General features: G+C 40.3%; 1 protein-coding gene across 2 annotated transcripts in view; it reads left to right on the forward strand.

Moving 5' to 3' along the window:
• The window catches only part of chfr (checkpoint with forkhead and ring finger domains, E3 ubiquitin protein ligase), a 31988-nt gene extending 25491 nt beyond the window's left edge, over positions 1-6497 (forward strand). For both annotated transcript variants that reach the window (XM_055655521.1, XM_055655522.1), the window contains 5 exons: positions 372-442; positions 984-1071; positions 3304-3411; positions 4644-4716; positions 6208-6497. In XM_055655521.1, the coding sequence (XP_055511496.1) occupies positions 372-442; positions 984-1071; positions 3304-3411; positions 4644-4716; positions 6208-6250 (383 nt within the window). In that variant the 3' untranslated portion in view covers positions 6251-6497. The remainder of the gene's footprint in view (positions 1-371; positions 443-983; positions 1072-3303; positions 3412-4643; positions 4717-6207) is intronic.
• The last annotated feature ends 6478 nt before the right edge of the window (positions 6498-12975 follow it).

A 12975-nucleotide genomic window follows, 5' to 3' on the forward strand; every position in this document is an offset into this window, starting at 1 on the left:
ACTGAGACGAGGAAAAACCTTTTCATCCAGAGAATTGTGAATCTGTGGAATTCTCTGCCACAGAATGCGGTGGAGGCCAATTCACTGGATGCTTTCAAGAGAGTGTTAGGTATAGCTCTTAGGGCTAATGGAATCAAAGGATTAGGGGATAAAGCAGGAACGGGGTACTGATTTTGGATGACCAGCCATGATCATATTGGATGGCGTTGCTGGCTCGAATGGCCTACTCCTGCACCTATTTTCCATGTTTCTATTCCCTGTAACACTGCTAAGTTCAGAGATCTGATGAAGGGCTGCTCATACCTACTCATGTTCTTTTTCTTTCTGAGCTTTCGGAGGTGATTCTAATCAATCATGTCATTTTTTGACAGATGTAAATTTTGGAGAAAAGTGTTTGGATGGAATATTTAACAACAACACATTTGAATCTGATATCCTGAAGGTAACGTTTCTGTGTCTTCCCTTGGCTTTAAAAACATTCTTTAAGCTTCAATCAGATAAGAATTTTTTAAATGCTGATGGAAAAATTGGCCTCCCATCTGTTTGTGTTTACCCAGTAGACCATTAGACCTGTTGCTGACATTATTTGCTTCTTCCCACAAGCAATAAAAATGATTAACGGACTGTGTCCCCTCCCCATACACATACACCCCCACATCTAACCTCGCCCAAACTTTGACAGCTAGACACCTGTCAAGGTAAAGTCACTGTTTGGTTTGAATGTCTGTTTTTAGTTCAATTTTATGTCTATTTTAGATATGATAATTTTTAAGTTGTATGTATTAATTCTGTTTTTATTAATTGCACTGATAAAAATTTGATGAGAAACAAATTTTCATTTCTTCTGTGTATGTAAATACTCGGTGAAATGACAATAACGTTAATACTGAATACTGAATTATAAGCAGAACAAAGAGTTGAACAGGATGTATAGACTCTTGTATATAATCATTGACTTATCTTGTGTGGTTAATATTGTTTAGAATTACCTTGCATCCAGAGGCCTTACTTGGAAGGAGATGCTGCAGGAAAGTCTTCTAGCTCTTCAGAGAGGAACATTTGTTCTGACAGGTATTGAAATATTAAAGACATGTAAAAATTATCTATGCACTCTGTTTATAAAAAAAAAAAACCCAATAAAGAAGTACTTCAAATGTACTCGCTGTGTAATGTGGAAAAGGCACAAAGTCATCGCAGGTATCAATGAGATAATAGATAAATCTTTTTAATATTGAGTGAGGGATAAATATCAGAATACAAAGAATACCTATTGTGGCATATTTTAAATGCACCCAAAAGCACAGGCTTCGTTTAACATATAATTTAAAAGAAAGTCCTTTAGTGCTGCACTGAAGTGTTAACCTGGATTTTACAACCAAATCTCAGGCGTGCAATTTTAACCTTCTAAAAATACAAACTGCACAGTTTTCTACAAGTGATTGCTGGAAAGGGAACAGGAGTGGAGGGGACTTAGACTGCAAGGCGCACTCAGTATGATAGTGACTGAACTTTTACCCCGGTACTCATGTCCATCCTACCCCTTGAGTGCACTCAATGAATATGTCCTCTTAGATCATGAGAGTCAACAATACAGGCACTCAAAGCAGTTTCTACCTGTCTTTATGCTAAATGGTGAAATTCATACCTTGACACAAAATAATCTCACCATGGAAATTGTTATCAATATGCTTATCAAATGTAAAATCTTATTCTTACTTTTTGTGTATTATTATCTTATTCTTACTTTTGGGTACTGATGGTGGATGATCAGCCATGATCACATTGAATGGTGGTACTGGCTCGAAGGGCCGAATGGCCTACTCCTGCGTCTATTGCCTATTTCCGGAGAATATTTGGTCGTTTTAGTTTCTTAACTGAACAGTTCTCCCATCCAAAGAATCAATCTGGTGAATTTTTACCATACCTTTTCAGGGCACATAGTTTCTTCCTTGATCAAGGTGACCAGGACTGTACAGGGTATTCCAGGTGTACTCTCTCCAGAGCCCTGTTTTCTTGAATCCATAACTCCTCTTTAACCAGCACCCCTTGTCGTAAAGGCCAACATCACCTTTCAGATTCAGATTCAATTTTAATTGTCATTGTCATTGTACAGTACAGAGACAACGAAATGCATTTATCTCCCGAATTGCTGGCATCACCTGCAAGTTAATTTTGTGGCTTGTGTACAACTATTTTCAAATGCTTCTGTGTATAAACAGCAAACCTTACCCTCAAATTTCCAGCTTATCCACGGTTCTGACCAAAGTGGACAATTTTACCCCCACCCCGCAAACTGCATAAAGCCCTATCTGTCACTTTCATCATTGTTTAACCTGTCTAAATTTCCTTGCATATTTCATGGTTCACAGTCCCACCTAACTTTGTATTTTCAGGTCGTCACGATTCAGTTATTGACCTTTGTTGCGCTGTACTTAAAACACCCCGGGATTGTGACAATGTCCCTTTTATTCTTTGTCTTCTATCCACGCCTAATCACCTTCCTCAAGACCTTATTGCCATGTTGTAATAGATTCTGGTTTTGTTTAATGTAGAGAAACAGCACGGAAACAGGCCCTTCAGCCCACGAGTCCATGCTGACTAATAATCCCGCACACTAACACTATCCTAAACACACTATGGACAATTTACAATTATACCAATTAACCCACAAACCTGTACGTCTTTGGAGTATGAGAGGTAACCGGAGCATCTGGAGAAACCCATGCAGGTCACGGGGAGAACGTACAAACTCCATACAAACAGCACCCATAGTCAGGATCGAACCCGGGTCTCTGGCGCTGTGAGGCAGCAACTCTACCACTGCTCCACCGTGCCGCTCCTTTTTCCAGTTACAGACTAATTTGCCAATAATTCTGCTATAATTTGCTAATTTCTTGAACAGTGCGGGTTATATATGCTAATTTCCAGTCCGTTCTGGAATTAAGAAAATCCCTAAACAGTGAATCCACGATCTTTTCAGCCTCTATCAAAAACCTAGAGATATAGGCCATTAGGTCCAAGGGATTTGCTGGTTTCTTAATCCCATTAATTTTTCCGGTGCCCTGAAGTAATGTTAATTACTTAATCCACTTGATATTAGAATGGATATTGCCCAATGAATTTGTAATGGTCCTTTTCAGTGCTGGCTTTATTATACATAGGCGGTAATAATTATTTCAGCTGAAAGAGAGAGTGGCCATGTGGAAACTTTGAGTTAGAAACATGCCTGCCTATGTTTGACATTTTCCAAAGTAATGTGCAGTTTACTTGTGTCAATTATATTTTTTGTGTTTTATAAAACAGATTATAATGTTTCAACAAACACTGTCCTCTGTTACTGCTGTGGGTTACATAACTTCCGTGAGCTGACATATCAATACAGGCAGAACATTCCTAAGGAGGAACTTCCAGGTTGGTTTAATTTAATCACAATTCACTGAATTAAGAAATTCACTTCACAGGAAAAAAAGACAAAATGCTGAAGTAACTCATAGAAACATAGACAATAGGTGCAGGAGTAGAGGCCATTCGGCCCTTCGATCCTGCACCGCCATTCAATATGATCATGGCTGATCATCCAACTCAGTATCCCGTACCTGCCTTCTCTCCATACCCCCTGATCCCTTTAGCCACAAGGGCAACATCTAACTCCCTCTTAAATATAGCCAATGAACTGGCCTCAACTACCCTCTGTGGCAGAGAGTTCCAGAGATTCACCACTCTCTGTGTGAAAAAAGTTTTTCTCATCTCGGTTTTAAAGGATTTCCCCCTTATCCTTAAGCTGTGACCCCTTGTCCTGGACTTCCCCAACATTGGGAACAATCTTCCTGCATCTAGCCTGTCCAACCCCTTAAGAATTTTGTAAGTTTCTATAAGATCCCCTCTCAATCTCCTAAATTCTAGAGAGTATAAACCAAGTCTATCCAGTCTTTCTTCATAAGACAGTCCTGACATCCCAGGAATCAGTCTGGTGAACCTTCTCTGCACTCCCTCTATGGCAATAATGTCCTTCCTCAGATTTGGAGACCAAAACTGTACGCAGGGTTTTGCCCTGCGTACAGTGGGTCAGTGTCAGTGGGTCAGGGAGCATCTCTGGAGAACAATGTTAGGTGATGTTTCAGGTCTGGACCCTTCTTCAGTTCCTTGTGTCTTCACTTGTCTTTAGTTTATTTAATTTGGAGATAAAGCATGGAAACAGGCCATTCGGCCCAGTGAGACAATGTTGACCATTGATCAATCGTTACACTAGTTCTTTGCTATCCCACTTTCTCACCCACTCCGTACACACTGGGGGGAATATACAGCAACCAATTCATCTACAAACCCACATGTCTTTGGGATGTGGGCGGAAACCTGACCCCCGGAGGAAAACCATGTGGTCACGGGGAGAACATACAAGCTCCACAAACCACCAGAGGTCAGGATCAAACCCTTGTCTCTGGCACTGACAAACAGCAGCACTACCAGCTGTGTGACTGTGCCGTCCCTTTTGTGCCATTTTTCTTATTTTTTTAAAATACACTACCATCTGTGCACAGATTTTCAACAAGAATCCAGCATGCATCTGCTGTACTGTAGACTTCAGAACAATCCCATTAAGTTGGTTGATTTTTAGGTTAATTTATAATTACTTAATCTTACAGGATCTGTAACTGCACGCCCAGATTGTTACTGGGGTCGAAACTGTCGAACACAGGTTAAAGCACATCATGCAATGTGAGTACAGAGGTTAATTAATTCATTGCTTACATTGGGAATCCTTTGAACGCATTGCCTGCCACTTTCCAGTTGGCCTTAACGCTTGGCATGCATTCAGTGCAATTTGCTACTGTTACTTAGTAATTTGAATAATAAAGGCTACAATCTGAAGGGCTTTGCCATAGCGAGTTAGAGGGTATATTTTACAAGGGGATATTGTGCTGCCCTTCAGTATATTAAACCTTAGCAAGAGGGTTGGAAGTTGTGATAACACTTATAGACATAAAGGAACTGATTTGTGAAACCACAGATAAATAGGTTTTACGAAATCCTTCTAAGGCTGTTGCTTTTTTTTCCTGGACTTATAGACCTGGTGCAAGAAATAATCTAAAATGGGTTCATTGTGTGACTGAGGGCCTTTTCAAAAATGCTGTTGCAGTAAAACTGCTGGTTAGTGTGGATCTGATCTAAAAGTCAGGGTTAATTGGCTTCCTTACTGTTTGAAATTGGCATCTGATTAAATCTCAGTTCCTCCATTTGTAAATCAAGATGGTTTTAATATTTTTGAAAGACTTGGTTTGTGCATGATTTATTTTTTAACTTCTAATTTTCCAAATCAAATCTCTCATGTACCCAGCGTGTTGGAGAAACTTGGCAGACCAGGCAGCAGCTAAGGAGGGAAATTAATGGGTGACGTTTTGGGGTTGGGACCCATCTCCAGTTTCTGAAGAAGGATCACGACCCAAAGCATGGTCTGTCCTTTCCATCCATTAATGCTACGTGATCCATTGAGTTTCTCAGCACTTTTATCTGTTCCATTCCAACATCTGCAGGTTGTTATGTCTCTCCGATGGTTCTTGATTAGTAAAGGCATCAAAGACAGAGAAGGCAGGAGAATGGGGAGAGGGAAAAATAAATCAGCCATGATCGAATGGCGAGCGGACTTGATGGGTTGAATGGCCTAATTCTGCTCCTTTGTCTTATGGACATAAATGTCCCTTGTCCCCAGTGCTTTCAGCTGCCTGTGTTCTAAACTCTAATTCCCTCATGACCACTTAAACCTCCTTGTTTAAGAAGGGACTGCGGATGCAGGTAGACAAAATTGAAGGTAGACAAAAATGCTGAGAAACTCAGTGGATATGGCAGCATCTATGGAGCGAAGGAATAGGTGATGTTTTCGGGTCGAGACCCTTCTTCAAAAATAAAGCCTCCTCTTTCTTTTGGCATCTTCAACAGCACTCCTCAACCCCTGCTTCCTTTGCCACCGTGTTAGTCAATCAGTTTCTATGCTCTTCTAAACTTGCCACTCTGCTCTGGGGAAAGGTTATTGAGATATTTGTTGGGATGCTATGGAATGTCACGCTCTGGGTATGGCGTGCTTGCGTGGCATGTTTTTTTTTGTACAGATTGGACTTTTATAACCTGAATTGGTCATTTTAAAAGTGACATTTTAATATCGGCCGCCATTGTGATATGCAGCCATTTTACCCATGGAACCTTCTCTTCCAGGAAATTTAACCACATCTGTGAGCAAACCCGTTTCAAGCATTGAAGGTGTTCACCGTCAAAGCCATGACCCTCTTGGAGAGGAAGATTAAATGGACCTGAACTTTAATAATAGTCGCTAGAAATCCTTTTTTTACAAACATTTGAGTCCTCTGAGTCATTGTAAAATTTATAGCTAAAGGAGGGAAGTCAACCAGCCAACCAGCGGAGGAGGCTCATGTTTCTGCCGTGTGGTAGGAACCCAGTGCTTAAACATTTTTTAAAGTTCTATATTAAAAGTTCACGGCACACAATTTCAGACCAAGGCTTGCAAATGTTTACTGTCTACTACTGTAATATCATGTTTTCCACATAAAATTGATTCTTGTTTTGAAACTGCTGTGCAGTTAATATAGAAGAAGTATAATTTTCTTATTTATACTTGGAACTGAAGGTCGACCATCATTTAAAGTTCTTACTTTTATTGAGCGGGTGTTTAGGAAAATTCAGTACATAATAGATAATACACTGAGAATGTATACATTTGTGCTTTGTGAAACATTACTCACTCTGACCACCTGAAAATGCTTGTTCAAAATCCCTTTACAAAGCCGCATTGTAAAAAATATATTTTTTTCAACAGCAAGTATTTTAAAGGTTCCCTTAGACTATTCAAGGAATTGTTTTCACTCCTAACCACACTCTTCCCTCTATGCAAACATCCTCATTGTCTTACATTCAGCAGTCTCAGTAGCACTCTCTCCCGCTTCTCCTTGCTGACCGTGTTGTCTGCTGCTGCTGTCTAACGTCTAAGGCAACGGTTCTCAACCTGGGGTTAATTAACCCCCAGGGGGTAAACTTCACCTGCCCAGGGTGTAAATTTGTGGATTCTGGACTTGTACATATTTTTTCTCATTGACTGACTGTGTATGGTTCTGGTATATCGGTATCTGTTCATCATTAGTTGTTCATAAATAAGTGAAATAACATTGTGATGTGCTATTAAAGTTGCCAGGGGTAAACGGGACGAAAAAGGTTGGGAACCCCTGGTCTAAGATGCCACTGAATCGTCACCTGGCCTGCCTGCACCGTCACCTCCAATATTGGAATGCTAGTCCATGCCTCCTCTCTCCTATATCTCCATCCTCTTCCATTCATCGTTTCTAACCATGGGCATTGCTATACTTCCTTCCCTCTGGCCCTTTACCCAAGCCCTGCCTTTGGCAACTTGAGCCTGATAACTGGGGCTTCCTGCAAGTTCTCTCATTTTCACATTGTATCACCTCCACCTTTTTTATGGGCCACTTAACCCCCTTCTCCCTTTGCCACAGTGAAGGAACCAAACATGATTTTGTTTTACATCAGAAGTCTTAATCAGACCTGCACTTTACTGTAAGATTTGTTTAGTTGGGCAATGGTCCTCTAACAAACTCTCGATCTATTGCCTCAATGTTTAGATCATGAGACACAGTGATATGAAGCAAAACGCAAGTTTGTTAAATTTGCGTAAACGCATTGGATATCATTTCTGGGCCAATGTGCATTCTTCTTATCATTGGGAATGGGCTGAAAGGTGACACTTTCCTCTAAATTGCTCCACAATCAACTAATTACTTCAGAGTGAGGAGGCTATCATGTAAACAGACATGGGAAACGGCTGTGTGATGCATGACTAGGTGGTCACTTTTAAAATAGCACCGTTGGGTGAAGAAATACTGACCTGGGTACCAGGAGATACCTTGAAATGATGGTATCTCCTCTAATGCAGGACATGATTCAAGGAATGGGATTGAATGTTAAATTCCAGTACAGAACCACTGTGTCACTGATAATCCTGCAACTCTATACAGAGCCGTTATCTATGGTCACAATGGATGTGATGTACACCTTTTGTGAGATTTGAATGAACTTGTCCTTGTGGCGAGGGTTGCCTGCTCATTTATGGATGTGGACAATAGTGCTGCAGATTGTTCGACACAGGCGACGACAGTACTTAGTTCCTGGCATCAAGTGACTGCCTTTTGGAGTTATTGTCCCTTTGGTGTTTCAGTACCAGGCTCCAGTGTCAGCACTCAGCAACAGCAGACTGATTGATAATAATGCCTTGAACTCTGGAAAAACAACCCAGACAATTAAAGACATGCCACTGAGTGTCTTGGGATTTAAACCATGGTTCTTTTATTGCAACATTGACAATGCTTTATTGTGCGTGGCTCGAGGGGCTTTGGAACATCCTGAACTGGTGTAAGCTCGTGAATCCATTGGCCAGTTGCCTCGGGGCTGTTGTGTGCTGCCATCCATATTATCTTGCTCCATCACTGTTCATTTCACAAATACTTCACCATTTAAGAACAATTTATTTCTTAAGGAGACACACGGAACTGCAGATGCTGGTTTACAAAAAGAGACAAGAAATGCTGGAGTTACTTGGTGGGTCAGGCAGCATCTCTAGGGAACATCGATAGGTGACGTTTCGAGTCAGGACCCTTCTGGCAAAACGTCATCTATTCCTTTTCTCCGGAGATGCTGCCTGACCTGCTGCGTTACTCCAACCTTTATTTTGTAACTACTTAAAACCAGCTTTGGTAATAGCATTTTATCCTATAAACATTTTTGAGGATTTTTGAAATAGTGTTAATTGACTTTTTAGTTACTGCCTGGTCAGCTATACTTTTTGCTCTCCACCCCTCAAAATATCTATATGACAAAATAACTAGTTAGATCATTTTAGCATATTCTACCAAATTGTCAAATTTTAACTGTATGAAATAATAATTCATAATAAATTTAAAAAAAATGCTTGGAGCATGTTGAAACATTGTTTAGAGCCGAGAGCTCTGTTTAAGTGAGGGTTGTGGTTTAAATGGATGTTGTTTTCTGTTGATATGAAGTGGTCTGGAATTAATATTTGGTGGCAAACAATGCAACCTTGTAGTTTGCCCTCTCCTCACTACAGATGCTGCCCAACCCACTGAGTTTCACAAGCAGTTTGTTTTCCATTCTTCAATCTTTATGTGCCGAGGAACAGTGCAATTCATTATCACTATACATAAGCTTGCAGCAGCTACCTTTGTACCTTCATTGGAATCTGTACTAGAATCTGGGGGATGCTTATAGTCTGACTACTTAAGGGCCTGTCCCACGGGCGATATTTTTGGCAACAGCCTGAAAAGAGGTTGTCGGGGCGTGACACGCGGTGTCTCCCTGTCACCCCTGGATTTTGGAATGTTCAAAATCTTCAGGCGACATCTGGGTGTCGTGCGCCCTGTCACACGTGCGCTGACGTGCGCTGTCTTGCGGGCGACGGCCAGTGACGCGGGTATATAAAGTGCTGACATATCCGTTAAGTTATTGGTCCTTAGATTTATTGTAGATAAGTTCATTTCCAATGTGATTATTATACTTTGGTGTAACCGTCTTGTGTCGTGAAGGCGGGTGACGCGGAGTGTCGTAGCTTGATGTGACGGTGATGCGGAGTGTCGTGCAACTTGAGGGTCTTTAGTCAAAGTGGAACATGTCCTTAACAGCACATCATTGGTGTGTGGAAGCAAATGGAAATAATGGGGGGAAACCCACGCAGTCACAGGGAGAATTTACAAACTGCACGCACAACTGAAGGTCAGAGTGGAATACCAATTGTAGACAGCTATTTGTCAGAGATAAATGTCCATTTTCCAGAATGATTTAATCGTTCTACATAACAGTTCCCTCACAAATTAGCACAGGGAATACATTTTAAATTAAAATCTGAAATCGCAGAAGCACCAGCTAAAATCTTTTTCCACTTATCCAGTTAAACCTCTCATCTATTTCAACATGTTTAAGAAAGAACTGCAGATGCTGGAAAAATCGAAGGGAGACAAAAAACGCTGGAGAAACTCAGCGGGTGAGGCAGCATCTATGGAGCGGAGGAGTAGGTGACGACCTGAAACGTCACCTATTCCTTCACTCCTTAGATGCTGCCTCACCCGCTGAGTTTCTCCAGCATTTTTGTCTGACGTCTATTTCAACATAATGTTCCTTGAACAAAGGTGGTCTTTTTGTTGAATTTATATACATGGAGTAGTGTTTTTGGCTCTGGAGCTTTTTGAACTGGTAGGTGGGGGGTCTATAATTAGACTGACTTGTAAACGTGCAAGCTGCCAGGCATTTAAGATTGCAATCTTCGAGTTCTTCATTGGCATCAGATCTGCTGGTTAAATGAGGCAAGTATTGTCTTTGCACTTTATCCACTGCATCAGTAATGGAACTGGTCAACACCGTGCAGCAGAAATTTGAGTCTTGTTCCAACACAGTTAAGATTATAAGCATTCGCACTAAATTGCATTTTGAGTCCAAATATTAATTTTGACCATCTTAGAATTGTGAACCTTCCAGGTTCTTTCTGAAGGTTTTCTCATGCTTTCTACGGGTCTCTAAATCCTTGCTCTGCAGTAGCTTGCTAATAGCAAAGTGATTTGACATATCAGCCGGCTCTGACTGGGGAAATCGGAGCGCAGCATTCTGGTGAATATTTATCATGAACGATCCAGGATGGTTCTGTATTAACTTGAAAACATGGATTGGTTTGTTTTAACTCCTGGACCAAAGGAAGTAGCGTTGAACATTATGTCGAAGGTTGCCTCAACGTGCTTCGAGAAACTCTGAAAGCACTTTTTTAAACGCTCCTCTACTGGCTCAAACTTTCTCAGGGCACTTTCTTTTCTCTTTACAGTCGGTATAATGCAATGTTTCAATGGCATATTAATCTTTTTTACTGGGCAATATTATCACATTTAATAATGCTAGTTTGGAGGGGGTTTGCAAATGATAAGAAAATAAATAACTTGATGCTCTTTTTTTTAAATATACGGCAAAATAGTTGCACACATTCAGGCAGTGATGTCCTGATTTTCTCAGCCATATAAAAAATGATAGCCTGCAATTGAACTAGAAATGTAGCTGTGAACTATCTGCAATAAAATAAAGTATCATTGTTTAGTTAAAGCACAGTGCAAATAAGCCCTGTTAAATCCAGAGTTGGATTAGGTGGATGTTGTATTTTGGCAAAAAATATTAAGCCATTCCAAAATAATGAATCTTGGATAGCTTATGTTTTTTAGGAAGCTAAATGGTGTGGCTTTTAAATAAGTAGACGAGAATCTGCAGGTTATTCAGATCAAGTTTAACATTTAGCATTGTGACAGTTTTACCTTTAGTGATGTGAAATGTGTTCAGTGTTTGGGTGATTTATTTCAAAAAAGAAATTGTTCTTGCAATGTTTCAACTGTTGGTTACTTTTGCTTCTGTTTCTGTAAGCACCCAAAACCCCCCAGAAAATCATCAAAAACAGAAATCATTTATAAAATAAAGACCACATGCTTCATGAGAGACTCTGGGCATGTCTTTACTTCAGCCTGTTTGGTGTTTATCCATTTCAAATATTGATTTACTATGGAATAGGTAATGTGCCTTTTTTAATTCTGTTTGAGTTTTTAGTTTTGATGACCATTAATTAAAACAAGATGTTCTGGAGACTTAAAGTTGTAGCATCATCTATGGACGGAATAATGCCTTGCAACTGGACAAACACTTCAACAGTTTAACTATAAAAATCATAACAGGGTATCCATATCTTGGTCTGTGCCATCGATCTCATTAGATAGATTACATGATTGAATCGTTATAAGGGGAACCGTACAGCCTACTGTGCCTGCACCAGCATTTTGAATGGATTATCTTGCTCTTTCCTGGTTTTCTTGTAACTAATCCAATCCCTCTCTCTTTTAATATGTATCCTGTGCTCTCTGGGAGTTGCATTGGATGCACTTGTACTGCCCTACAGGTGTCTCTTTGATGCTTTTGAAGAACAAGTGTAGGTTTATTATTGTTACAGTGAAAAGCTTTCGGGTCGGGACCCATCCAGGTTCTCCTGAGATGCTGCCTGTCCTGCTGAGGTATACCAGCAACCTGTCTCTTCTTCTATAAACTAGCATCTGCAGTTCCTTGATTGTTTCAACCTTTTATAATCTAAATGTTTATCAACTTTATTTTCCCTTCCCACCTGTTCAGTTTGTTCCTGAAGGATTAACCTTCCATTTGTAGTTTGCACAGGGAGAGTGAGGGGAGGTGCCTCACCAAGCTGTACAAGAGGTGTTTAATCTTCCTTGTCATTTTATTTTAAAGATGTGGCAGGTGTAATTAATATTATTACCTTGCTTTTCAGAGGAAGACAGAAATTTTATTACATTTTGGCTTTGTCTCCATTGCCATTAATTTATTGGCATGAAACATCTGCTAATGGGGCGAAATTCTATTAAGATTGTAATCTCCAACAATTTTGCTAAATTCAGCAAGTGGAAGGAATGTGCAGTACATTCAAGGATGTTCACTGGAGTTTCTGTAGCTCCCATGGATATATTTATTCATCCATTTTGAGAGTCATGGCTAATCCAGTTTTTACAGAAAATGAAAATATAAGGAATTAATCCATATTCTGTCTCCAGGAGGAGTGTTATCTTCAATTCCTCATGGATTACAAGATACTTTAACTCTCCAGAACTGTCAGGAGTGAAGGAAATTATAAAAATTGCTTTGTGTGCCATCACTACTACTTTAAACACATAATTAAGTTTGTTAATGTCCAGGCTGAACCTTAGGCATCAAAGACAGCCATCCAAAGCAGTCTTGACTCCAAAATACCACTTAACTCCCAATCCTGAGTCCCTTCTCTCCCTTTATTCTGCCCTCTTTCCCCCACCCTCATGCCCTCTTCCATCTATCTCCCTCCTTCTGGTTTTGCATTCCTCTCCA

This window comes from Leucoraja erinacea, chromosome 25 (genome assembly GCF_028641065.1).
Source record: "Leucoraja erinacea ecotype New England chromosome 25, Leri_hhj_1, whole genome shotgun sequence".
Classification (NCBI taxonomy): domain Eukaryota; kingdom Metazoa; phylum Chordata; class Chondrichthyes; order Rajiformes; family Rajidae; genus Leucoraja; species Leucoraja erinaceus.